Source organism: Phyllobates terribilis, unplaced genomic scaffold (genome assembly GCF_046119375.1).
Source record: "Phyllobates terribilis strain yellow unplaced genomic scaffold, ASM4611937v1 Scaffold_5__5_contigs__length_657084704, whole genome shotgun sequence".
NCBI lineage: Eukaryota > Metazoa > Chordata > Amphibia > Anura > Dendrobatidae > Phyllobates > Phyllobates terribilis.
This window is the reverse complement of record NW_027362765.1, coordinates 273,514,154-273,542,002: the sequence shown is the minus strand read 5'-3', so window position 1 is coordinate 273,542,002 and position 27,849 is coordinate 273,514,154. Positions and strand designations below refer to the sequence as shown.

Sequence of the window (27,849 nt, the reverse complement as noted above, 5' to 3'; positions counted from 1 at the left end):
TTACAAAAGAAAAATATTTATTTTGGAGAGAAAAGTAAGAAGACATTATGATACAAAAGGTATTCTTCCATAAAGGAGGCAACTGGATTTAACTTCATGTAAAAATGTTGTGACATATTGAAGTGTGAACATCAAGTTTATGGAAGAAGGAAGGGTCATCTTCTGCTTTTCAACAAACCTACAAAAAAAAAACAGGTGACCTATCAGCTACTGAGATTGAAAGTCTGTGTGATAAAAGATTTAGAGAGCTTTTCAGTATAGTGGCAGACGTTAGAGTCCAGGTCTGAGCAGTTCACATACTCTAGCAGATCTGCATTATTGAATAATGACCACTAGATGGCTCTATTGTACACAAATTTAAAAAGACTAAGTATTACACAGATGGACCCCAATATTAAACCAAATGCATAATATTGAGGAGGTTCAATATAAGAACCTCTTACAACAAAAAAATAGTTTCAACTTAGGATCTGCTTTAGTTATCATGGAGCGTGCCAGGCAGTGAAGCCACCAGTGATCAGACACTTAGCAGCTACCCTGTGAATATTGTGTTCATTGTGTGTGTGTATGTGCGCGCGTGTGTGTGTGTGTGTGTGTGTGTGTGTGTGTGTGTGTGTGTGTGTGTGTGTGTGTGTGTGTGTGTGTGTGTGTGTGTGTGTGTGTGTAGAGTACAATCCCTCCACAACTACTGTACATGGGGAGAATCGGTTTTCCTGCACCCTAATTAATCTAAAACAAATGGGTTTCGAAAAGGCAACTATTGAAAAAAAGGCATAATACATCTGCAAGGAGTTTGTATGTTCTCGTGTGTTTACGTGGGTTTCCTCAGGGTACTCCGATTTCCTCCCACACTCCAAAGACATACTGATAGGGAATCTAGATTGTGAGCCCCAATGGGGACAGCGATGATAATGTATGTAAAGCGCTGTGGAATTAATGGCGCTATATAAGTGAGTGAAATAAATAAATAATACAACAGTGCAGCTTTCTTACCATTCATTCTTCCTAATTAGAAATCAGAGTAATGTTTTAACCTATGAAAAAGAACAAGAAATTATAGCATTGCTATTACATTGTATAGCCAACATTTTGTCTTGGGACTTACGACTTCTTACCTGTACAGTAAGGCTTCACCTTTGTTGTTTCCTATTGAAAAGAAGCCACTGTGAGGAGAGAAATCCATTGCTCGGGGAAAGTGGATTATTTTCTTTTTGACTTGTACGGGAAAGTTTGAAAAAACAGTAAATGAAGGTATATGAACCTAATGATAAAAATGTAAAACAATATTTTAGCACAACAAAAAAGTTAAGTCCCAAGAGACATCTTTAAAATCAATAGCTTATATTTAGAATAGGGAACATAGAATCAGTGGGAATCCCACCCTTGGAACCTGATCAATCTGTAAAAAAAAGGGCCATGGAGATTCTTCATTGGTTTCTTGAAGGGAATCTGTCATCAGGATTTCACCATTTCTATGTGCATGTAGCTTTTTCAATGTCAAGTCCAGCAATACCTTCACATGACCAGTCCCTTCACCGTTACTGAGAAATCAGTGTTTGAATTGATATGCAGATGAGGCTGAAGTGATATTGTAAATCTGAAATTTATGTCACTCCAGCTCTATTTCCTACCCGGTACGGCCTCCTCCGGCCGGACTACTTTTTTTGCCTGAAGTCACACGGCATAGAAGCGATCAGTGAAACAGACAGAGCTGGGCAAGGAATAGAGCTGGAGTGACACAGTTTTCAGATCTACAGCCTCATTTACATATAAACTGAAAAGCTGATTTCTCAGTAACTGAGGAATGAACTGGCCATATAAAAGTATTACTGGACCTGGCTTTGAAAAGGCTACATGCATAGTTTGGGTTGTTAAATCCCGCTGACAGATTGCTTTTAAGTTAAGGCACCTGAAATACAAGAGTGGCTGTGCCTTGTACTGCAGCTCAGCTCCGATTACCGGCATGGGTTGAGCTGCAGTGCCAAGTACAGTGAAACCCCTATGTAGTGTGTTCAGCCAGAATAAGCAATGAAGGGGTTGTGACCATGGCCACTCCATTCTTCTCACCCCCACTGATCTAAAAATAGGCCATTAATGAAACATTTTCAGTCCACAATTTTACTTTAAAAAGGGGCTTTCAGGGACTATTTCTTTTTACTTTTGGGCTAAGAACTGACAGTTGATAACTGCCTGTCCAGTCCGGCGCCAGCTCTGAGCGATCACAGACCACTCCAACCGGGTTCCTCCTTCACCTCAACAGAGCAACTCTTCAAAGGGGCGTGACTGACGACGTCCTGCTGATTGACAGCCGGCTCCCTGCAGTTTATGCAGCGGGGAGGCGCTGTCGGTCAGCATGACATCGGCAGTCACGACCTGTCAACAGAGCAGAGCAGAGCGGATGAAAACCAGCTGTTCCGTCGACGTAACATCACCAGTAGTCACAAAATCGCCTGTAGGAGAGACCGCTCTGAACAGGAAGAGATTGGTGCCGGGCACAACAGTCATGCAGTTAGCAACCACCTGCCTGTAAGTTCTTAGGCCCATAATTAAAAAAAATTGTCCTGGATAACCCCTTTAAGTATTACATATTGAAACAGTTCATGTAAAATAATCAAAATGCTTTTGCCCTAAAGCTAACGTGGCATCACAATTCCAAAAAGGAGTCCTTGGATATGGGATTTACTAAATGGGACAACCCCTTTAACCTCTAACACCATTTCTACTGAAACACAATCAATCTTTATTTCCCAGTTGTCATTATGAGTCTATTGCGGCACTTGGTGCTAAGGAACACTAAACGTATAAGTAAATGACAAAGTACACTGCATATAAGTTTGTTTGGCAGTAATTTGCAGATGGGCTTAGAGAAGGGCTGGTGGCTCAGATTGCTCTGTAGACAGAGGGAAGCTCTCACGACAGGTTTGCTTCCAGAAACTAACTGGTCAAATCTGATGTCAGCTTAGGAGGCAAAATGGACATATTCTAAGATACCGATAAAATACTTTGTAACGGGTCAGATCTCTGCAACCCAGTCATTGTTTTTCATAGAACGTTAGAGTTGGAGGGGACCTCCAGGGTCATCGTATCCAACCCCATGCTCACTACAGGATTCACTAAACCTTCTCAGACAGATGTCTGTCCAGCCTCACTCCTTTTCCTCAGAGTCTAAAGTGTTTAGATACTGGTAAATGATGTCACTAGTCGTGGCCGGCCTGCTCCAACAGCGGTGTGCCGAGACCCAATATCAGAAGAGTCTTTGAAGGCATTTTTGGTTACCCATGCCCCATAAGGGGTGTGCAGGATGATGCCTTGGTGTGAAGGTATCAGCCATGAAAGCTACCTATATATTCCCAAGCACTATTTTTTGTAAAGAAATGAAACAGAAAAAAAAAATTGAAATAATGACAACCCTTACCAGTTTTACAGCATCCGCTGTGGTGTTGGAGGCAACAGCCAAAATTTCTGTACATGGATTAAATACTTGCGTAGAGGCTGCTGTTACCAGGTTCATAACAGACTTAAGAGGCTTCGGGGCCGAGCTCTGCAGACAGTCGTCATAACCGTACACATTCACAACTCCAGAGTCTGAGCTGAAACATGACAATTACAACAACGTTACAAAAGTATGGATCGAAGAGAGAATTCAGCTGTATCTGCCTACTGACGGACTATTTTCTATAATACAGAAGAGATACAGCTGCTGAAATAGGGGATAAAGTATTGATAAACTTGAAAACTACTGGATTTTTACATTTTCATATAAAATGAAAAGAGATTGTGGGTCAGCAGATAAAAATGATTCTGCATTAGTAACACTACAGACTGGACACACTTGTGTGTCCACCTAAGAAGACCACCAACAGAACAGCCCAAGGGGAGTCCAAAGTCTGTTCCACTCCCCTGATGGCTCTGTCTGTCTGCACTGGATGGCTGACACATTACCCTTTACAACCTTATGGGAAAAAAAAAATTAACAATACAGCTGTACTTTATGAAGAAATAGTTTAGCAACAGAGGATGCCCTTAAAAATTCTATAGAGTTCTGTGGATCAAGCCGGACTCTGCAGTCCAATCAGATAAGGCTTAATTCCGGATTATACAGCGTATTCATCACATAACTGACCAATGAAACTTCCGGTCTATAGCAGATCTATCTTTGGGTTGCTTTGGAGTGAAGCAACTCATTTTCTTATAGGTAGGAACACTAATCTGCTGTGACTGTGTGCACAATACAGGATACAAAGCATGAAATAAAACTAAAACATTTTGCTAAAGTAAACCTATCTAATTTCATCCTGTTGCCACTGGATCCATGAGGATCAATGTGATACAAAAGGAAACCTGAATAATGAGTGTTGTGGCCTCATGATATATCAGTAGATTATCCTCCATTTAAAAAAAACACAAAAAAAACACAACAGACATTAGAGATGAGCAGATCGCTTCACCCATCCCCGGTCCACAGTCCAGGTCAGTGCCCTCTGGCTATAGATAGGAAATAAGCTAATTTCCGTACTGTCCGGGATCCCAAGTTCAGCTTACGAGTAGCCAGGCTGGCGAGAAGTCATCATTGCACAGGGGAATCCTGACAGTAAGGGAGTTCACGCAGATCTGGTCTACGGCCAGAGAGCACGGACATTAACCATGGCCGCACAAAGCATTCCTTTCATCTATAGTATATATATTTGATTCACTTAAAAAAAGCTCAGGGAGGGCCTGGAAACTTTTCTTGATAAATAGACTATAGGTTGAACGTGATGTTTACCTTCAACCTCAAAAACCATGAACCTATATAGTATAGTAATCAAGCAAGATTAATATGCCATACAAGTGATTGCCAGCAGTACACTTACCCACAAGACACGTATCGGCCGTCTTTAGATGCAGCAAGAGAGGTCCCACATAAGCTGCCATCATCAATAAATTTGTTCAGACACCTCCTGCTTTTTACATCCCACACGTACACATGACCTTCATCTAAAGAAAGAAGCAGGTACAGTAGTGAGGTGGACGGCCGATCAAACAATGTATGCATAGAAAGAGGTCTTAAAGAAGACAACAATAATGTATGAGGACCATAATAAGTATAGGGATCCTCCCAAACTAGATAGAAACATCAATAGACGACATTAGGGAGTTTACAGACCCCAAAAAAAGAGTCCGTAGAAATAAAGTTGCATATAAAAAATAATCAATTTTATTAGGACTTATAAAAAAAGACAATCCATCATAACAGAAATGAAGGTGATTTGATGACACACAAACGTGTGACGCAACTGGCAGGTAAATTAGAAAATATTGCACATAGTAGTTGAACACATAAGGGTGTATATATCAGGGTAATGGTAATGGAAAGAAAATAGTAAAAATATATCCCAAATAGGAGAATATTGCTGTATTGATGAAAGGGGTACTGTATAATTAATTACAGGAAAATCTAATACTAAGGTAAACCCTAGAAAGAGGTCTGTAACAGCAGGAGATGTCTAATGAGGTTACACTGGGGTTTGCTCATGGATATAGTGAAGGAATAGATGGAAGTCACATATACAGGAAATATATTTTGGTCTTCACATTATTGTAGGAGAGGTCAGTGCGAATACAGTATGTTTTATGCCAAGAATGGGACGGAATCTGGGCTGGTCTTTATAACATATTTATTAAGGAAGCAAGAATTAGGGGAGAAATCCTGGATTTTGATTGAAAGATCAGACTAGATAGGGGTCGTTTATTCACTGTAACCATAAAGACATGGTCTGTATACATAAAACAGTAGGAAATTCTTACACGGGATGTCAAAGACTGAACACGTCTTGACACACGACTAGGATGGGCTGCTGTTTTAATTATGTTATATAGAGTGTAAGCTTGCGAGCAGCCCTCACTCCTCCTATAACTGTTAAACTGTGTGTTACTTTGTATTGCCTTTATTGTCTGCGCATGTCCTCACTTAATTGTAAAGTGCTGCGGAATATGTTGGCGCTATATAAATAAAATTAATGTGTGATTGGGACCATTTTATCACATTCTTTGAGAACCCATTTAAGTAATATAAAAATAAAGTCATTGTATTTACAAATCCTTTACCGCAATTTGAGAAGATTTTACTGCTGTCAGAAGAAAACACAGCTTGGACATACTCCGCGTTCATCTTCATACTTCCAATCAGCTCTTTAGTCTAATAAAAAAAAATTATATATATATGACCCGATTGTATACTGTATATGCAGTAATGAACAGAGGAAAGCAGAGAACAGCTTGTGAAATCATCTCTGTTTTACAGGTGGTCTCCACCACACATTTAGTCATGCTGAATCAAGGCAAGGGTCCATTTTATGTGCCTAGGATATGTAAACCGCTTAAACAGCAAATAATTGGAAAACCCAGTACTTGAAAGTTGAAGTATTCTCTAATACGGTCACCATTTATGGCACATTTACGTAAATGAGAATTCTGGGCTAGTCTTTTATCCCACCTAGAAATACAGTCACATCTGGGTGCCACCTGTTTGGGGTATATCCGTACACAGACTGACGCTGCCCAATCAGCACGGAGTATACAGAGATGCAGCCCATTAAAAGGAAATGTGTTACCCCTTTAAGCTTTTTGGAGTTAATAATATTGGGCATACAGGTTGTATACAGGTGAAATTAGTCATACCTGCCAACTTTTTTAACTGTGATCTTGCAGGCTATGGGGCGTACGCTGCCCGGAAGATAAGCCTGCCTCCGTTCTTCATTATACAAGATTTCGTGAGTGGCCGGAAATCCAGCACCTATGCATTCTGCCTGTTGTCTCTCCTCTGCACCGTTCCGCCCTTCCGTGGGCACGGTCTTCAATTTTGAAGAGCGCAGGCGCTGGAGAGTTACTGTAACTTCCGGCGCACAGTAAAGGTGAATTCTCCACAGCGCAGAAGAGTGACGGCAGCCAGAATGCGCAGGCTTTCCAGATCAAGATAGTGGTCAGCTACTTTTTAAAGCAGTCCAATGGTGAATCACATTAGAAAAATGGTTCCTACAAGATAAGTGGATAACAGGTTGGTCCATTGCGGACATCCCCAGTGATTCCACATTTAAAAGGGACTGTCAGCAGAGAATGACTTTCCAGACTAATTACAGGCGCTCTGTACTTAACGGCAAGGCCAATAATTTATATACACCTTCCCACCTGCATCTATACAACAGGGGTGGCATTTGTATATTACCATTGGAAATACACTCATATAGCAACTCTATTTAGTGATAGTATGAATCAGTCTGGTACCATACTGTAATAAGTGGCCTGGGGTGTACTAATATTTACTGTATGCATTTCTTACCTTTGAGATATACTGTCTGCACGTGGTGGTATACTAACTAATGTGTACTTGACACTGTATGAGATATTCCTAGTCCCGTTTCTGTTATTGCAGTCCTCCATCTTGTGTTTCTAACACTTTGTACATGTAACATTTGAGCATGTAGTGCCACTATAACCATTTGTTCAATAAAGGTTTATCTTTCCCAATTATTGTCTTGTTTATAATTGGACCCAACTTTCGGTGGTTCTCTTTGTCAGTAAGGTTCTCACCCGAATGGTCTGGCATTAACTTGCCCATATAGCAAACATATAGTACTCCATGGGTTCTTACCGACTATTGGGGCTCTTTAAAATCATCTATTTATGTTGCTATATTCAGTATGTGTTGTGTCTAATGTTACAATAAGTACAGAATGAGTCAATTATATTGTTAACTAGAGAATATTGCAGTCATAGCACCATTGTCACTGCCTCACCAACAACTAGCTGGTGCCCCATTGGCAAGGCCAGCCATCTGTTTGAGATGCAATTAAGTGACGTGTTTGGTTGTTTTTTAATCATTCTATTCAGAAATAAAAGAGATCATTAGTTAGTGAATAACCAGGCCCAATAAGAGGAGGGGTTTTAGATTGCTTAGGATTAATATTTTACCTTCATGGAAAGCATATGCAAGTATCCAGAGGAACCTCCAAGTAAGAGCAATGATCCATCTGGAGACACTTCAAAATGTTTTATGTGCTTTTCCTCCAAGCCTGAAACAGGAATATATTAAGGAGTAAAAAAGAACAAAAGAAAATAAACATCTATAAAACACACACAACAATATTGTTTTGTATTATAACAATTGTTTAATATCTATCTGCTTTCATTGACTCAGTCTCGTGATCCTTTGGGTCAGGAAACAACATCAATATATATATTTTGCCACAAAAGAGAAGAGCCATCAAATATTAAAGCACAAGTCCAATCACTTCTTGACACACAAGGCACATTATGGGATCACGATGCTGAGCACATGAAAGTAGATAGATATTAGACAATTGCTGCATTCTCTCCAGTCTGCCTAAGGATATGTTCACATTGCATTGGGGCTTACGTATGAAGGGCTGAAAAATGGGATTTTAGCAGAACCAGCAACAAGGCCATTCACTATAAGGAGGCAAAAGCAGTCATCTTATGCTCTCTTTGGTCTCTGTTCCCACAGTATCTGCCTCTGCAAAAGTGTTGTTGTCCACATTCATCGTGGTCCATAATACGGCATTCACATGTACACATTTCACAATCCGGCTATAGACCGATTTCCAGACCAGCGAGGAATCTCCTGACCTAAACTCAACAGCCTAACAGGCATATACGAGACTTTTGCAATTGGGTCCCACGGCTGGTTAGGAAATCATGGTCCATACACAGACATGTGAATGTAAAGGCCGTGTCCACCATCTTTATAATTATTTTGTTTTTTGCAAACCTGTTTCTCGATGACTACAATCCCTGCCTAGTTTGATGCAGTAGGTATAAATCGTCCTAACTACCTAGTAATACTTGCTTCCCAACAAATATAAGTTGCCAAGAAGCAGGAGGGCAGATAGATGGTGACTGGAGGGGTCAGACTACATACAGGGCTTGCTCCCGATCAGATGAACAGGTGTGCAGAGCAGTAGTTGAGACAATGGTAAGAGAATTTGATTAAAAGTATCTGCTAAATTATGAAGATTTTATTTATTTAATATGCATGGATAACCTTTAACACGAGTTTTACACCCACCTCTTATCCTGGTAAATGGAATAATGTTCCCACTCATCATGTCGTAAGCATAAAATATTCTATGCCACATTCCAGTGGCGATCACCTGCTCTCCATCAGCGCTGAACTGGGCTTTAAAAACTGGAAATCTGTCTAAATAGACGCTCTGTATCTTTGGATTTAATTTGCCATCAACCTATAGGCAGAACATTGCAAAAAAAAAGGATATGCATTATTTGCTGGAAATAGAATATTAGTGAAACTAAATTATACACATTTGTTTCAATGTATTTTTGTCTATCGTCTGCTCATTCATTTCAAGATCTCCAACACACAAGGAAGGAATTTTCCATTTTTTCTTTTTTATTCCCCAGTACATGAAAATCTGTGTTGGTATATGGTTCATTAAAAAAAATAGAATGCTCATAACTGCACCATGTGTGCAAAACCATCCCCACCTGCGGTAACACGTGGCCACACTAATTTAAGTGTAAAATCATGCCACACTAGCAGGGCTGTGGAGTAGGAGCTCATTTTGGTGGAGTCGGTATAAAATGGACCGACTCCAACTCCTAAAATATATAATAAATTGGGTACAGTAGTCCAGTGCAGTTTGTGGGGAATATTTTGTCATAAGAATTTGGGAAAGTTATGAAATGTCCTATAAATGTCTGTCCTATTCCTGATCTAAGGGTCTAGACTCTTAGCTGAGATGAATCTGTGCTACAGTAAATTTATCACTTAAACATGAGCCATGTATGAGGGAGTCGGAGTCGTGGAGTCGGAGTCATGGAAATTGAGGAGTCGGAGGTTTGGCTTACCGACTCCACAGCCCTGCACACTAGCTAGGCTGGAAGTCAAGTTTAAAGTATTCTACCCATCTCTTACATTTATGGAATAACTGCAGGATATCCCCCAAATCTATGAGGAATGCTGATCCTACCCCTGGGACCTGCACCTATGGAAGGTAAAAGGTGTGGACATTTCTCTCTATTGATTTCTATGAAAGTTTTGGAAATCATTGAGCAAACATTAAAACCAAAAAACAACAAACCTGAAATAATGATATTGAGCGATCATGACCTGCAGTCATAAGAACTTGAGCCATGGGGTGGAACTGAACTGTTGTGAGTGGAGTTTTGGACATCCTCTCGTAATTGGCATTCAAGCAACTTTTTATCTACAAAATAAAAAGGAAAAGATTCAAAACAGAAGTTACTACGTTGATGTGTAGCGTTCATAGTAATGTTTGCTTGTCGTATCTGACAGGCGCTGGTGATTAGGCACACTGTAATTATTAGGCATTGCTCTGATAAGTAATGGCATAGTGCAGTGATGTGCCATTATTTACCATCAGTGAGGGCTTTCTGCAGCGACCCTCAAAACCCCACTGCTCCCCTGGCCACCCACTGTGCAGGGAACTACAACACTGAACTAGTCGCTTATGTTTCCCGTGCAGTGGGCGGCCGGTAGTGGGCTAGAGACCACGCATCCTTCACTCTCGTTTCTAACCGAAATCCCAGAGATAAGACCTGCTAGTGATTGTAATGTTGTGACATATCAGAAGTTGAAAACTAGACATTTTTCCATTTCATTTGAAAGAAATAACTTATTTTATTAAGAAATTGATGGCAAAAACATCTCAAAAGTTAAAAGATGGCCACGTCTACAATTGTGCAGCATCCCCTCTTATTTTTACAATAGTCAGTAAGTGAGGACAATTCTTGGAGTTCGGGAGAAAAATACTGTCCCATTGTCTGACGTAGGATTTTAGCTGCTCCACGGTCCTGAGTCTTTTTTGCCCAATTATTCCTTTCATAACGCGCCAAATGTTTTCTATTGGTAAAAGGTCTGTGACCATCAGAGATGGATAATACGCTGAGGAACATTTTTCTGAAACGGTTCCAGTTTTTAAATGTAGTTGTTCACAGATTGTTGAGATTCTGCTTCTCTAAGGCCTCCTTCACATGTCCTGATTTTACCGGTACTCGAAAAAACAGTACCGGGTTATCCGTATCAGTGTGCCATCCATGTGACACATACCGGAATAGAATGCAGGGTAGAAATTACAGATGTTTAGGTGTTAAAGATGTGCAAAGGTATAGATAGATATGGGGTGAAGAGATGATAGATAGCTAGATAGATATCTGTGAAATATAGAATTAGTGAAGTGTGTGTTACTTACTGTAAATGTATTAAGCTAATAAATGAATTGACAAAAAAAAAAAAAATTAAGTGGGGTCCCCCATTTTTGATAACCAGCAAAGGTAAAGCAGACAGCTGTGAGCTGATATTATCAGGCTGGGAAGGTCCATGGTTATTGGGCCCTTCCCAGCCCGCAGCCGCCCCAAAAGAGGAGCATCAATTCTGGTGCTTCGCCTTTGCTCTTCCAGATTGCCCTGATGCTTTGTGCAGTCACGGATATCTATCTAGATCTAGCTATCCATTTTCCCCATGTCTATCTATCGAACTATATCTTTGCACTTCTTTAACACCTAAACATCTGTAATTTCTATTCTGCATTCTATTCTGGTACACAGCACACAGATGACACACTTATGTCATCCTAACGGCTACAGAAACCTACCACATGTCCATCGGCAACCAAGAAAGTACAGACTACCATGGAACCAGACTTCTTACCTGTAAAATGCCCTTTGGGAGGTACGTTGATTTTGAAAGCAAATTTCCTGTTTTACTTAACAGGTTTTCTTCATTGTCTTCTTCATCATCGTCATCATCTACGAAAAAAATGTAGGTGATATAAAATATACATCATAAAAACGTATGCAAGTCCTGTCAAGGAATGTGGGAATGCTCATATGTCCAACAGTGATTATACTACTTTCTGAGATAGTAGTGACCCCTATGACATCTTCACCTGGACTATGCTCGCTTAGCATTCTTGTAGACATACAAGATCAAAAATTTTTAGCAAAATAAAACAGCAAGGCACTCTTCCCATACAGAAAGTCATTCGTCTCTCAGAGAATGAATGCAGAGGTAGTGCGCATACTCGACTCCCACTCTGTTCAAATGGAACACAGAAGGCCCTGTTCTGGCGAATGTGGGGGGCTCAGTGATTGGATGCCCACCGGCCTGGTAGCCATGATCAATCCTGCAGACAGGTGATAGCTTGTTGCACTTTTGCCGCAGAAAAAAAAAAACTGCAGTGTTTTACAGTACCAGCAAAATAAATTAGAGGTCTGAAATCTCATGTGCACGTGGCTCATCTCTTCATTGCAGTTTTGAACACGCACGGCAGTTTTATTTTAATCTGCAGCATGTACAATCTTTCAGCGTTTTTCACCCATTCAAATGAATAGGGAAAAAAAACAAGTAAATCAAAAGCGTGCATGTGTTTTTCTTTATAGCTTCATTGGGGGACACAGGACCATGGGTGTATGCTGTTGTCACTAGGAGGTTGACACTAGGCAAAAAAGAAAAGGCTCCTTCTCCGCAGTATACACCCTCCTACAGGCACCAAGCTCACCAGTTTAAGCTTAGTGTCTGTAGGAGGTAGACCTGTATCCTACTGATCCAACCCTGTTGTGTTTTATTAACATTTCTTCTTTATTTTTCAGATACAGCTCTTCAGGGATAACAGGGAACACTGCGTCCCCTGTTATCCCCATTCTCAAGCGACCGAGAGAGCAGTGTGGCATTCCCCCACATCGCCCACTCTCGGACCCGCTGGGCAGGACCTATCCCCTGTCACCTTCGGGTGTCTCAGGGTGATTCTTGGTGGCCAGTCCTTGCCCATTCCCCACCCCAGCCCCCTCCTCGGAGCGGCCTGGGAGGGAGACGGTGGTCACTACGGTGACCTTCCCCCAGATTCTGTGGTCGACACCGTCTCCTGCACTGTCCAGGACCAGTCAGTACGGGAAGGAGGAAAAGCCAGGATCCCCCCTATCCACGGAGGACCTCTTGTGTACATCCTCAGAGGGAAGGAGCAAGAACAGTCATCAGGAAAGGTACAATCCCTCCCTGCTGCCTCCTCAGTCCCAGGTCCCTCACATCTCAGCTATGCACGGGCCCGTAAATCCTGGGTTAATAAGGGAAGCATCTCATTTCCCCGCCGACGCTTACCTACTGCAGCGCTTGGCCACGCCCCCTCTCCTCTCAGACATCGGGAAGAGAACCGAGGGCCTCGTACTCAATGGCGTCCCCCCCCCCTCCCCAACATGGCGTCCCCCACAGAAACCCCCCACCGTTTCTCTGTCCTATTTTTTGCGTGGCATTTCTGCCCGCGCTCTGTCGGGGGGCGGGTCCGGGTGGGCGTTACTCTTTTGGGCGGGTACACGCCCCTCCTGGAAAGCGGCCAATCAGGACTGTGGAGCATTATGATGCTTCCGTCACGCCCACTTTTATCCCGGGGGCCTATCAGCGGCCAAGTTCTTAAGCCCGTCCCCATCCCCTCTACCTATCGGAGCTTTAGCTTCCCTAGCTCGCTCAGGGCAACACGTTCCGCCCCTCTACGCTGCTCTCGGTCTGGCTCCGGCAGCAGCATTCTGTCTGACTGCCTCATCACCGCAGCCCTGCTCCTGTCTCCGCGGCTCCGGACTTTCCGACGTAGGATACGGGACCGTGCACATTCCAGACCGGGTAGGACCCACTCTGGCACCTCCTCACAACACAGGCTCCCTCCTCTGCAGTATTTCTGGTTAGGCACATATGCCCAAACCCAGGGAGCTTTCTGTCCGTCCAGCTCACACAGTCACATAGTACTGCAAAGAGCACAAGCGTAGTAAGTGGCCCGCAGGTCTGACAACGGCTTTTTGCTCGACCTGCAGGCCTCCCATCATGCTGGCACCCCAAGACCCCCCCTGCCGCCCAGGACGAGGTAACTCCCCCCTCCTCCGGAGTGGGCTGTTGCTATGTCCCAGTCTGTCTCCGATCTCACCAAGGTATCTCAATCTCTGGTGCAGGTCCTAGAACGTTTGCCCATGCTATCCACGGCCACCAGTGCTCCGAACGTTCCAACGGACGATTCGCAGGCACCCCTGCCCCCTCCTTCTAAGGGCAGACCGAGAGCACGTTCTCAGAAAAGGACTCACACAAGCTCATCCTCCAGCTCTCCAGACTCCAAATTGCTCCCTGCATCTCACACCTCTTCCCCAGAGGCCGCTCTGGGATCTGACGTGGAATCAGATTCTGACTCTGGATCCGACACGGACCAATATTCTAAAGTCCAGGACATGGTTGACAGCCTTATATCGGCCGTCAATCACACTCTGCATGTTAAAGAGGACGAGAGCCCTTCTCAGGACTACTCCGTTTCCTTCTAGAGAATTAAGCGCCCGGCACGCACCTTTTCTAACCATTCAGAATTTGATGGTGTCTTTCAAAAACAATGGGAGCATCCAGGGAAGCGCTTCACTGGAAAGAAACAGTTAGACATGCTATACCCATTTAACCACGACCTCGTCAGCAAATGGACGGAGTCCCCTTCTGTGGATCCTCCTGTCTCTGGGCTAAGACGGTACTGTCCCTTCCAGACGGTTCTTCCCTCAAGGACACTACGGATAGACAGGTTGAGGCCTTGGCTAAGTCAGCCTTCGAGGCTGCTGGCATCTCCTTTCGTCCTTCCTTCGCCTCAACTTGGGTATCAAAGGCAGTCTCCGCATGGGCCAAACAGCTTAGGCAGGGCATCCTCTCCGGGGCTTCCCCAGACGATCTGGCTGACCTAGCGGATCAGATCGCCCACGCAGGGAAATATCTCCTCACTGCGTCCCTTGACGCCGCTACCTGTTCAGCACGCGTCTCCAGTAATATCATCGCTATACGTAGGATTCTTTGGCTGAAGGCTTGGAACGCCGACCTGGCCTCCAAGAAATCGTTAACAAATCTCCCTTTTCAGGGCTCCAGACTGTTTGGGTCTAAATTAGACCAGATCATCTGATGCCACTGGGGGCAAGAGCACTTCCCTGCCTCAGCCGAGACCTAATCGCCCTTTTCCTAGAAAACGTTACCTTCAGTTCCGGCCCTTTCGTCAGTTCCCTCAACCAGGATCCTCCTCTCAACAGGACCGTACTCCAGCACAGCAAGACAAACGTAAGCCTACCTTTAGGCCCACTCCCAGCTGGCACGCAAAGGATCGCTCTTCCAAGCCCTCTGGATCCCGATCACGATCCAACAGGTTTTCCTCAGCAGGACGGGTCACTCCCACCTGGGATTTCTCCCAGGGTGGGCGGCCGTCTTCTTCTGTTCCAAGACCCTTAGGTATCGGCAATAGAGGATGCCTGGGTCAAGGAGATAGTGACATCAGGCTACAAGATCGAGTTCAACGCCATACCAAGAACACTATTTCTCAGGTCCCGCCACCCGCATCCATCTCTACTTCCCAGTTTCATTCAGGCCATGGCCTCCCTTCTGCGCTCAGGAGTTATAGTTCCAGTCCCCCTTCAAGAAAGGTGTTCAGGTTTCTACTCAAATCTTTTCGTCGTTCCAAAAAAGGACGGCTCACTACGTCCGATCCTAGACCTCAAACAACTAAACAGACAGGTACGCGTACGGCACTTCAGAATGGCGTCCCTCAGGTCGGTATGGAGGCCGGGGAATACCTATGTTCAGTGGATATTCAGGATGCGTATCTTCATATTCTAATTTGCGCACCACATCAGAAGTTCCTTCGATTTGCCTTCCAGAACGCACATTACCAGTTCACTTCTCTCCCCTTCGGGCTTGCCTCCGCCCCGAGGGTTTTCACAAAGGTAATGGCGACAGTCATGGCCATTCTACGAGCCAGGGGGATTGTAATTATCCCCTACCTCAACGACCTAATGATCAAGGGTCCCACGTTCAGGGACTGTCTCCACAGTCTCCAGATCACCCTGAACACGCTTTCTCGGTTAGGCTGGCTGATCAACACAGACAAATCCTCCCTGGTCCCATCTCAGCGCTTAACCTTTCTAGGGATGCAGTTTGACACGACCCATGCCCGGGTCCTTCTTCTAAGTGAGAAGACAAACTCTCTCCGTAGGGGGATTCACCTTCTCTCCGACCCGAGTCCACGCCGCCTTCGCCTGTGCATGAGTGTCTTGGGAAAAATGGTGGCAGCCATGGAAGCAGTCCTGTTTGCCCAGTTCCATACCCAGCCTCTTCAACTGGCCCTTCTGTTGGCATGGGACAAGAACCCGTCATCTCTAGATCGACGGATCAGGTTACCTCCTCATGTCAGAAGGTCACTAATATGGTGGACTCGTCCTTCTTCCTTCAGACCCGGGAAGTCATTCCTACCACTTCGCTGGCAGGTGGTCACAACCGATGCCAGCCTCATAGGTTGGGGGGCAGTTTTCCTCCACCACACAGCGCAGGGCCGTTGGAGTCTCCACGAAGCCTCCCTATCGATCAATATATTGGAGATAAGGGCAATTTACCTGGCATTGCGTCACTGGCAGGACATTCTTGCAGGATTCCCAGTCCGCGTACAATCGGACAACGCCACAGCGGTGGCGTACACAAACCGTCAGGGAGGAACACGCAGCAAGTCCGTCTTCATAGAGGTGACGAGTGCTAGTTTGGGCAGAGAACACTGTTACGGCAATCTCAGCAGTGCACATTCCAGGGGGTCGACAATTGGGCGGCCGACTTCCTCAGTCGGCAGGGCCTTGCCTCAGGAGAATTGCTCTCCATCCCGAGGTGTTCCATCAGATATGCTTACGATGGGGCACGCCGGACGTCAACCTCATGGCGTCTCGGTTAAACCACAAGGTTCCATCCTTCGTTGCCCAGTCCCGCGATCCCCTTGCGATCGCTCAAGACGCGCTAGTCATCTCATGGTCTCAGTTCCAGCTCCATTATCTTTTTCCCCCTCTACCATTGATCCCTCGGGTCGTCAAAAAGATCAAGACAGAGGGAGTACCGGTAATTCTAATAGCCCCGGATTGGCCCAGACGCGTCTGGTACGCAGATCTAGTAAACCTGCTCGTCGACTCCCCCTGGAGACTGCTGGACCGTCCGGACCTCCTCTCTCAGGGACCTATTCTTCATCAGAGTTCTCGGTCTCAGAATTTAATGGCATGGCCATTGAGGCCGCAGTGTTGAGGGAAGCTGGTTTTGCGGACGTCATCCAGACCCTAATTAGTGCCAGGAAACCCGCAACCTCGCGCATATACCACAGAACCTGGAGAGCCTTCTTTCGTCACTGCGAAAAGGATCAGCTAGCTCCAATGTCCTTTTCGCTACTGGTCATTTTGGCCTTCCTTCAGTCTGGCCTGGAAGCGTGACTCTCTCTAAGCACTATCAAAGGCCAAGTTTCGGCCTTGTCTATTCTATTCCAGCGTTTCTGCAAGGGGTGGCTCACCTGGCGTTGCCTTATCGCCCCCCGGTGGATCCATGGGACCTTAATATGGTCCTGAGCGTCCTTCAACAGCCCCCGTTTGAACCCATTCAGGACAACTCAGCCTCTCTTCTCTCCTGGAAGGTGGCTTTTCAGGTGGCTGTTACCTCTATTAGGAGGGTTGCAGAGCTCGCAGCCCTCTCTTGTTGGTCGCCTTTTCTGGTCTTCCATCAGGACAAGGTAGTGCTCGGGCCAGTGCCCTCCTTTTTGCCAAAAGTAGTCTCTCCTCTTTCCACATCAATGAGGACATTGTTTTGCCTTCATTCTGCCCGGCCCCAGTGCACCCTCGGGAGAAATCCCTGCACAAACTGGATCTGGTCAGAGCTCTACGTGTGTACCTTTCTAGAACGGCTTCCCTTCGGCGTTCGGACGCCCTTTTTGTCGTTCCTGAGGGGCGTCGCAAGGGTCTCCCTGCTTCCAAGTCAACAATCGCCTGCTGGATACGTTCTACCATTTTGGAAGCATATCGCGTCTCTGACAAATCTCCCCCTCCGGGGGTAAGGGCTCACTCCACCCGGTCGGTGGGGGCCTCTTAGGCTGTTCGCCATCAGGCTTCAGCTTCTCAGATTTGTAAGGCCGCAACATGGTCTTCACTCCACACCTTTTCAAGGTTTTACAAGGTCCACACTTATTCCTCAGCTGATGCCAGTCTTGGACGGAAGGTTCTGCAGGCAGCAGTTGCCTGCAGTCAGAACTAGTCTGTGGCTACCTTTTTTTGTTCTCCCACCCTAGGGACTGCTTTTGGATGTCCCATGGTCCTGTGTCCCCCAATGAAGTGATAAAGAAAGAGGGATGTTTTACCCTCAGATTTTACATTTTCACACAGGGCAATGGGTAAAAATGGTGCCGAAATGTGTCACACAATTTCTTCTAAAAGTGGCAATACCCCATATGTGGCTGTATCGTACCACTCAGCCATAACGCGAGATCTGGGGGGGACGGAGCGCTATTTGACAATTGGAGAACAAATTATTGTAGAATAGGCATTTGGATTTGGGAGCACAACATTTTTTGAATTTCTTTTGGGGGGCAAGGGCCATTTTGCTTTTCCAGAGCCTTTCTGCTACCAGTAACTTGGAAGTCCCTTATATTTTTAACAGATGACGGACCTGAGTGGGGACTAGCTTTTTTTGAGGACTGAGTTGAAGCTTTTATTGGGAACATTTTACGTAACATTTATCAGGCGCTCTAGGCTGAGCACTTACATCGGGGTTTCCATCTAAATTTCCAAGTGATGTAATTCAGATGAAACCCCTGCGGGATCCATTCACTGTAATGAGGCAGCAGAGTTACTCTGGACTCCGTCTGGCCTCTGTTTAGTGGTGTCCTTTTTTTCAGAAGTGCACAAAACTGTGGCCAACCGCACTTTTATGCACGCCTAAAACAAATGACACCGTGGGATCACAGGCCAGACAGCATCCACAGTGACCTATATCTGCCTCATTACAGGGAATCTTCCGTCATGGGTTCGGTCTGATTCACGTATTTCAGAGATTTACATGGAAACTCTGGTGTAAGTGCTCAGCGCAGGATAAATGTGTGCCGAGCCATACTGCGATCTTTGGGAGACATAATAAACAAATCAGTAGCAGGTGAAGAATTGGTTTTATTTATTTTTTTACGCCGTTCCTCGTGCGGTATAAGTGATGAGATTACTTTATTCTTCGGGTCGGTGCGATTACAGAGATACCAGATTTATATCGGGTTTTTATGATTGACAGCTGTCACACACTAAGACGCTTTTTTTTTTGCAAAAACTAGTTTTTGCATCGCCATATTTTGAGAGCTATAATTTTTCCATATTTCGGCCGACAGAGTCATGTGATGGCTTGTTTTTTGCGGGACGAGTTGACATTTTTATTGGTACCATCTTTGGGTACGGGACATTTTTTGATCGCTTTCTATTCCGTTTTTTGGGAGGTAAAATTAACAAAAACCAACAATTCAGGAATTGTTTTTTGAGGTTTTTTTTTTTTATGCCGTTCTGCGTGTGGTAAAAGTGATCAGGCAGCATTATTCTTTGGGTCAGTACGTTTACATTGATACTACACTTACTGTATATTTTTTTTATGTTTTGGCGCTTTTACACAAAACAATTTTATAGAAAAAATATTTTTTTTGCATTGCTTTATTCTGAGCGCTATAACTTTTTTATTTTTCGGCTGATGGAGCTGTATGGCGGCTTTTTTTTGCGGAACAAGTTGATGTTTTCAGCGGTACCATTTTTATTTCCATTTTGCTTTTTGATCGCATTTTTTTCCACTTTTTGTTTGGCGATATGAGGAAAAAGCATAGTTTTTTGCTCCGTTTTTTATTTATTTTTATTACGGTGTGCACAGAAGGAGTTAATTAGTGTGACAGTTTTATAGCTCGGGTTGTTTCGGACGCGGCAATACCAAATATGTGTACTTTTTTTATTTTTGCATAAATATACGGATTTATCGGTTTAATATTTTATTTATTTTAATTTATTTTGTATTTTTTTTTTAACAGTTTCAAAACATTTTTTTTTTACATTTTCACTTAGTCCCTGTATGGGACATTAATTTTTATTTTTCTGATCCCTGATCTCATGTAATGTAATAGACATATATTACATTACATGAGATCTTCACGGACTGTTTCACAGTCAGAGTCTCCTGCCTGGCTTCAGCTGCAGGCTGAGCCAGGCAGGACACCAAATATGGCAGAGCTGGAGGCGGTCATGTGACCTCCAGCTGCCATAGCAACCCAAGGTCCTGGAAGGTATCAGGGGTCGTCGGAGAGGTAAGTGGACGACCCCCTCTCCTCCTGCTGTCTTCTATATGCCGCAATCACTATAGATCGCGGCATATAGAAGACAGCAAAGGGTTAACATCACTGGGACCTGATCCAATCAGGTCCCGATGATGTTCCCTGTCAGAGCTATCGCTCTGCACCGCTCCTGCAGCGCTGGGGGTCCTGAGCGCTGCGGGACCACCCACCGTTTTTAAACGTCCGCGCTGCACAGAGCCCAGCAAGCGCCGACGTTTATCTACAGTGGGCGGTCGGGAAGAGGTTAAAGGGAGTCTACCACCCCCAAAATTCATTTATTTTAAATGGGGTATACAGTGTTGTAAGGGGCTTGGCCCAAAGAACAAGCATACTAGCACTGTACCTGTTACTGGGACAGTGCCTAAGAAAGAAACTTAATATGCAAATAAGGAGGCTTTGGTGCACCCTAGGTGTAGCCAAGAGCTTGGTGCATTGTTATGCCTCCTCATTTGTAGATTAGTGTCCTTCCCCCGCTTCTGATTGACAGGGCTCACTTCCCAGTACTGTCTGAATGCTGTTAGCTTGTGTGCGGCCATGCACCTTCTGTCTTCTAATGCCGTACGCTGCACTTCCGGGAACGTAACGCTAAACTGCCTTCCCAGTGTTCGATCTGTGGTAAAGATGGCGTATTAAAGAAAAAGTACAGGCTTCGTTATTATATGCTCACCTTCTTTAGAAAGTCTTTTCTTAGGATCTCTGGAAGCCCAAGCTGGTACCCCACCCATTGCTTTCTCAAATCTAGCAGATGGATTTAAGAAAAAAAAGATTAAAAGGAGATTACACACATTTATTGGTACAACATTTTACATGCAGATACAGAAGAGTGGTGCAATGATGGAATGACAGAAAGGAAGTCTTAGACAACGAGGAGGAGCTCCGGTGCATCGCCCGCTGCAAGGGGAGAAAGCCGTGATGCACAATCTGTAGCCCCAGCATCTGCATTAACTACCTACTCTTGCTGCAGTCTGACTTGAAGTTTCTCCTTCTCCAGAGTCGTCTCAGCTTTGCTTTTCATCACGTCTTTCCGGTAGCGATGGGTCATTTTAATGCTGCAAGTACAAAGTATGAAGACTGTCACAGCCAATCTCATTTACATCCAAAGAAATGGCCTCATCATCAAACCCCTTTACTACACCATCCATGACGTATACATTTACAATTAACATAAAAGTGCAAGGTAAAGGCATATTAATTGGACGGAAGGCTTTTAAATTTTGCCTGTACAATATTATAATGGAAAAAAAAAAAAAACTGAATAAAACAATCTGAACCCAACCCCACCATGGCGCCAATACAAACTTTACGCTGTCAGGAAAAAAAAACTGTGTTTTTAGTCTGCAGGTCTGTGCAAATACATTACCACCATAAACATATTGATCCAAAGACCATAGTATCACATGAAATATACCAACGCTGTTAAAACAAATCCAAAAACATTGCTGGATTTACAGTTTTGCACCAACCTCTCCCCCTCCAATTAATAATAATTAGACATTACATGTACAAAGATAAATAAATAAAAAATGCAATTAAAATGTATAACTCATCCAAAATAACAAGCCCTCATATGGCCTACTTAGATACTTTAGTCTTGTACAGTAGTCGACCATCTCTTTTAGACATTACAGCAATTTTTCCGGGTAAAGTAGCGAGTGAATCACTCTGTATTATAACTACACAAGCCAATGTACTACTGTTTAGACCAGGGGTCCTCAAGCTTTTTAAACAGGGGGCCAGTTCACGGTCCCTCAGACCATTGGAGGGCCGGAATATAGTTTTTAAAAAAAACTATGAACAAATTCCTATGCACACTGCACATATCTTATTTTGTAGTAAAAAAAAAACAATACAGGAACAAATACAATATTTAAAATGAAGAACAAGTAAAGTTAAATCAACCGGTATTTCAATAGGTAGGTAACTGTACCCAATAGGCAGTATAGGTCCTCAATAGGCAGGTAAATGTACCCAATAGGCAGCATAGGTCCCCAATAGGCAGGTAAATGTACCCAATAGGCAGCATAGGTCCCCAATAGGCAGGTAAATGGCCCCAATAGGCAGGTAAATGGCCCCAATAGGCAGGTAAATGGCCCCAATAGGCAGGTAAATGGCCCCAATAGGCAGGTAAATGGCCCCAATAGGCATCATAGGTCCCCATTAGGCAGGTAAATGTCCCCAATAGGCAGCACAGGTCCCCAATAGGTAGGTAACTGTACCCAATAGGCAGGTAAATGTCCCCAATAGGCAGCATAGGTCCCCAATAGGCAGGTAAATGTCCCCAATAGGCAGGTAAATGTCCCCAACAGGCAGGTAAATGTCCCCAACAGGCAGGTAAATGTCCCCAATAGGCAGCATAGGACCCCAATAGGCAGGTAAATGTCCCCAATAGGCAGCATAGGACCCCAATAGGCAGGTAAATGTACCCAATAGGCAGCATAGGTCCTCAATAGGCAGGTAAATGTCCCCAAGAGGCAGCATAGGTCCTCAATAGGCAAGTAAATGTCCCCAATAGGAAGGTAAATATCCCCAATAGGAAGGTAAATATCCCCAATAGGAAGGTAAATATCCCCAATAGGCAGCATAGGTCCTCAATAGGCAGGTAAATATCCCCAATAGGCAGCATAGGTCCCCAATAGGCAGCATAGGTCCCCAATAGGCAAGTAAATATCCCCAACAGGCAGGTAAGTGTCCCCAATAGGCAGCATAGGACCCCAATAGGCAGCATAGGACCCCAATAGGCAGGTAAATGTACCCAATAGGCAGCATAGGTCCTCAATAGGCAGGCAAATGTCCCCAAGAGGCAGCATAGGTCCCCAATAGGAAGGTAAATGTCCCCAATAGGCAGGTAAATATCCCCAATAGGCAGGTAAATATCCCCAATAGGCAGGTAAATATCCCCAATAGGCAGGTAAATATCCCCAATAGGCAGGTAAATATCCCCAATAGGCAGGTAAATATCCCCAATAGGCAGGTAAATATCCCCAATAGGCAGCATAGGTCCTCAATAGGCAGGTAAATATCCCCAATAGGCAGGTAAATGTCCCCAATAGGCAGCATAGGTCCTCAATAGGCAGGTAAATGTCCCCAATAGGCAGCATAGGTCCTCAATAGGCAGGTAAATATCCCCAATAGGCAGCATAGGTCCTCAATAGGCAGGTAAATATCCCCAATAGGCAGGTAAATGTCCCCAATAGGCAGCATAGGTCCCCAATAGGCAGGTAAATGTCCCCAATAGGCAGGTAAATGTCCCCAATAGGCAGGTAAATGTCCCCAATAGGCAGCATAGGTCCTCAATGGGCAGGTAAATGTTCCCAATAGGCAGGCTTATAATGCCATATGCAGGCTGTTCCACCCCTTATAATGCCCCATGCAGGCTGTTCCCCCCCTTATAATGCCCCATGCTGGATGCCACCCCCCATATAATGCCCCATGCAGCATGTCACCCCCCCCATATAATGGCCCATGCAGCATGTCACCCCCCCCATATAATGGCCCATGCAGCATGTCACCCCCCCCCCATATAATGCCCCATGCAGCATGCCACCCCCTATATAATGCCACATGCAGCATGTCACCCCCAAATATAATGCCCCATGCAGGATGTCACCCCCCCATATTATACCCCTTGCAGGATGTCACCCCCCCATATAATGACCTATGCCTCCATACATTAAAAAAAATAAATAAATCCAATACTCACCTCACTTCTCACTTGCTGCCGCTGCTCTACTATGGTCTGGACTCCAGCGTCGCGGCGGCGGAGTCGTCCCACTCTGCGCTGCCTGTGACAGCACGGTGTAAAGACGTCACCGCACCCTCTGACCTGAGACGTCACAGGAAGCGCAGAGCAGGAAGACAGCGGATCTGCAGAGGCACGGGGAGAGGTAAGTATCCGCCTGCCGGGGCCCTGAGCAAGCGGGGGGAAGGGCGGGCGCTGACACCGCTCTCCTCTCCTCCGCCCATAGCCCGGCGGGCCGGATAAAAGTCCTCCGCGGGCCGTAGTTTGAGGACCCCTGGTTTAGACAGATACAAAAACCCTACAGTAATAAAAAACAGGTACAAATATAAAGATGAAAAAACACTACTCGTGTCTTGTCCTCAAGGGGTTATTACAAGCGTACCTTTCGTCAGCCTCATCATCTTCATCAACCCAAGCTGGTTTCTTGCTGGGGACGTCAGTGTCCTTTTCCCCTTCATCATCGGAGTCAGTCTCTAGGAGATCTGCGCTGAGATCAGCTCTGGTCTACAAGACATAAAACACACAGCAATGCGAGACAAGCAAAGGACTGGTACATACAAGGCATGTGCTTAGTAGCCACCTGTTTAACCCCTCATAAATCACAGCACTAGTCTGCGATGTGTAAGGCTAGGTTCACATAGTGTTTATTAATCTCTTCAGTGGTTCCGTTGGGACTAATATCTGAATCCTTGTAAAACAGGTATATGCGCCAGTGGGGGCCATTGATTATAATGATGTAGACGGAGTCAGTGTGCTCTGTCGTGCATCATTTTTGGCCGTGTACATCTAGCTACCCGTCTCATATAGGTGTATAAAGCAAAAAATAATGCACAACAGAGCACATTGTGACTTTTACATCATTATAGTCAATGGCTCTGTCGGCATATACACACACAAATCCCGATCAGTGGTAAGCCCCAACGGAGCCACTGAATTGTTGTTGCAAATGCTATGCGAACCCCGTCTAAGGCTGTGTTCATACACAGTTTCTTGTCAGGGTCACTTTTTTTAGTCATGTAAAAAACACACAACAATTTTCTTGTACTTGTGAGGCTTTTTCTCCGTACCTTAAAAGGGATTAGAGTTAAAGGGGTATTTCCATCTTCAAGATCCTATCCCAATATGTAGTAGGTGTATTAATAATAATAATAATAATAATAATAATAATAATAATACCAAATACTTCCAATAAGAAATGTAGTATAGTTTTTCTGATTCACTATGTCTCTTTCCTCATTAGCAGGGCACTGCAGGACCTTAGGTATCCATAGTTACGACCACTAGCAACTAGCTGTCACTGTATCAGTGGTCATAACCATGGATACCTAAGGTCCTGCACATGAGGAAAGAGACATAGTGAATCTGAATAACTATACTATATTTCTAATTGAAGGTAATAATAATATTAGCAAATACCTACAATTAGAAATAGTTTAGTTATTCTGATTCGCTATGTCTCTTTCCTCATGTGCAGGCATTGCAGGACCTTAGGTATCCATGGTTATGACCACTGATATAGTGACAGTTATCTAGTTGCTAGTGGTCTAACCATGGATACCTAAGGTCCTGCAATGCCTGCACATGAGGAAAGAGACATAGCGAATCAGAAAACCTATACTACATTTCTAATTGGAGGCATTTGCTAATATTATTATTATTAATACACCTACTACATATTGGGATAGGATCTTGGAGATGGGAATACCCTTTCAATAAAAACATGACTGTTTTTCCAGAAACCTATCCATGGGTTGGAGTTTGGTGTTGATGGTCTGTTGTAATAAATTAAATACAACCTGCAAAAAGAGGTGGCGCTGTTTCTGGCATAAGGCAACATTCAGTATTTGGTCAGTATTTTACATCAGTATTATAAGTCAAAACCAGGAGTGGGTGATAAATACAGAAGTGGTGACGTGTTTCTATTATACTTTTCCTCGGATTGTTCCACTCCTGGTTTTGGTTTACAAATACTGATGTAAAATACTGACCAAATACTGAATGTGTGAACATGGATTTATTGTTTTACTGTTTAAAGCATTTTCTGAAGTGTTGTCAAATAAAAAAAATTACCTTGGAATCACCAAGAAGTCTGTCCACAAATTCATCCTCACCACCAAAGACCAAATCCTCCAAACACTTCTCTTCATCTGATTTCTTAGCCAAAATCTGTAAGTTTCTAGCCTTCATCGCCGCCTCTTGTTTTTTGTACTGCAGCCGCTTTGTAACGCCTGGCTTCTTGAGAGAAGGGCCGTGGCCCTCGTCACCCTTACGTTTCGCTGAATTCTTCTGCAAAGTCTTTTTGGGAGGAGGGTCAAGACCTTCATGGCTGTCTTGTTTTGCCGACAGCATTTCACTTGACAGCTACAACAAAAGACACAAAAAGCATCATTAGAGCTTAGGTTCAACATTGAACATTTGATGATTTCTATAAAACACTAATGTCATCTTGTGATCACAAGAGTCCTAGAATTGGACCCTTAGTCAGAAAATGATGATCCTAGCAATATGCTACCCCCCCTTTATAGTGCTGGGATCAGAGCCAGTCCCAGCACACGCAGCAGGAGCTTAGGCTATACCTGCTGCAGGTGGCACAGGTGTACCTCCATGCCATCCTCCTGATGTCACTGCATAATTAACACATCAGAACCTACAGTTACATCCTATAAGGAAAGAGGACTTTCACCACTGCTTCCATCAATGGGTGCCTTAGTGAACTGGGTGCAGCAGTTGTGACACAATCAAGAGTTTTTTAGATGTAGCAGAGCTCAGAGAGCTAACCCCGTCCAATACCACAGCTTTTTGTGTACATTACATAGTGACACTTGTTTTTATTCCAAGATCCATTAAATAAAATGAACTCTGTTAGATAACCCCTGTAAGTCCAAGTGGGTGTTAACTCATTAGGTGTCAAATACTTTGATTGTTAATATCTCCACAAAAAAAAAAAAAGTTTTATTCTGCCCCACAGCCACTATTACGTGGTGTGTCCAGCTCAACACTGGGGAAATGTGGTGACACTGGAACAAGAGTATTGGCAGAAGTATATATGTATTTTTTTCTCTTTATTAACAGTGTAGGCTATATCAGGGGATACATCATTCATACAGATTATAAATGGAAAATATTGTAGATTTTACAAGGCGATCTTAATGTGTTTTCTGCCTCCATTCACTAGAAATGGTGGACAGGGAGGGAACCCACAGCCCCTGAATACAGGAGGCTGGGCCAAACTGCTGCACATTCACCTATCAGGCACACGGCACGCCGGTCAATACCGAACACTGCTCTGAGAGGGCAGAATAAGGACCTGACAGGACCTGGAAGAGACCATGAATAAGGACAGGTTACCAGAGATGACAGCTTCAATTACATGGAAAATACCTGCAACTTCCAAGTGCAGGAATCAGCTGACCCCCCCTGGGGCCACACTCTGAAGGGGCTTATAGCTTTATTTAAAGGGGCAGTCCAGACAGGGTCCTTTAAGACCAGCAGTTACAGGAAGGAATGCAGCCCCCTGGGCCACGTGGTACCAGAGGGTGGACAAGCTCTATAAGCGGGCACTGCAGCCACGAGTGGCTGATCACATTGGATCAGTCTGTGGTCCATGAGCAGGGAGGGACAGAGCGGCCCACGGCTGGCAGAGCCCCGGGAGGACGGCGGTCTCTCGGACACGTCAGTGAGTGCAGAGGACTCACAGCTGCCGTTCAATACACCAGACCGCTGACCAACAACAGAACTTACCTCTGCAAAACCACGTGGAGCTTCCTCTGACCTTTAAACCCTACACCGGAATCCCGCCCCCTGCAGCCCCGCTCCTGCCTCTACACCCCGCTCCAGTAATACCAGCACTGAAGTTGTGCACTCTGTAACAGCGACTGGGCGTCATTGACTGGCGAGCCCCGCCCACATCCGCCGCTGCCACAGAACGCAAAG

The 27,849-nt window shown here is 44.5% G+C and overlaps 1 protein-coding gene across 1 annotated transcript; it reads right to left on the bottom strand.

The window, feature by feature from the left end:
* UTP18 (UTP18 small subunit processome component) lies at positions 1 to 27,835 on the bottom strand. Its single transcript, XM_073684178.1, has 15 exons — positions 27,658 to 27,835; positions 25,987 to 26,277; positions 24,299 to 24,420; positions 21,131 to 21,226; positions 20,845 to 20,915; positions 11,687 to 11,784; positions 10,098 to 10,223; positions 9,065 to 9,239; positions 7,951 to 8,051; positions 6,088 to 6,178; positions 4,854 to 4,977; positions 3,416 to 3,590; positions 1,116 to 1,261; positions 994 to 1,034; positions 1 to 178 (listed from the first exon to the last, which is right to left on the bottom strand). Exons 2-14 carry the CDS (start codon positions 26,263 to 26,265, stop codon positions 1,010 to 1,012), a joined length of 1,629 nt encoding a protein of 542 aa, XP_073540279.1. The 5' UTR covers positions 26,266 to 26,277; positions 27,658 to 27,835; the 3' UTR covers positions 1 to 178; positions 994 to 1,009.
* Between the last annotated feature and the right edge of the window lie 14 nt (positions 27,836 to 27,849).

What these genes read in the sequence shown, in the direction of transcription:
- UTP18 (XM_073684178.1), bottom strand. Translation starts at nt 26,265, where the DNA reads ATGCTGTCGGCAAAACAAGACAGCCATGAAGGTCTTGACCCTCCTCCC. An exon ending in GAAAAGACTTTCTAAAGAAG is followed by an intron (nt 11,785 to 20,844) that starts GTGAGCATATAA and finishes TTTTTTTCGTAG; the next exon opens with ATGATGACGATGATGAAGAA. An exon ending in TCCCAAAGGGCATTTTACAG is followed by an intron (nt 10,224 to 11,686) that starts GTAAGAAGTCTG and finishes TTTATTTTGTAG; the next exon opens with ATAAAAAGTTGCTTGAATGC.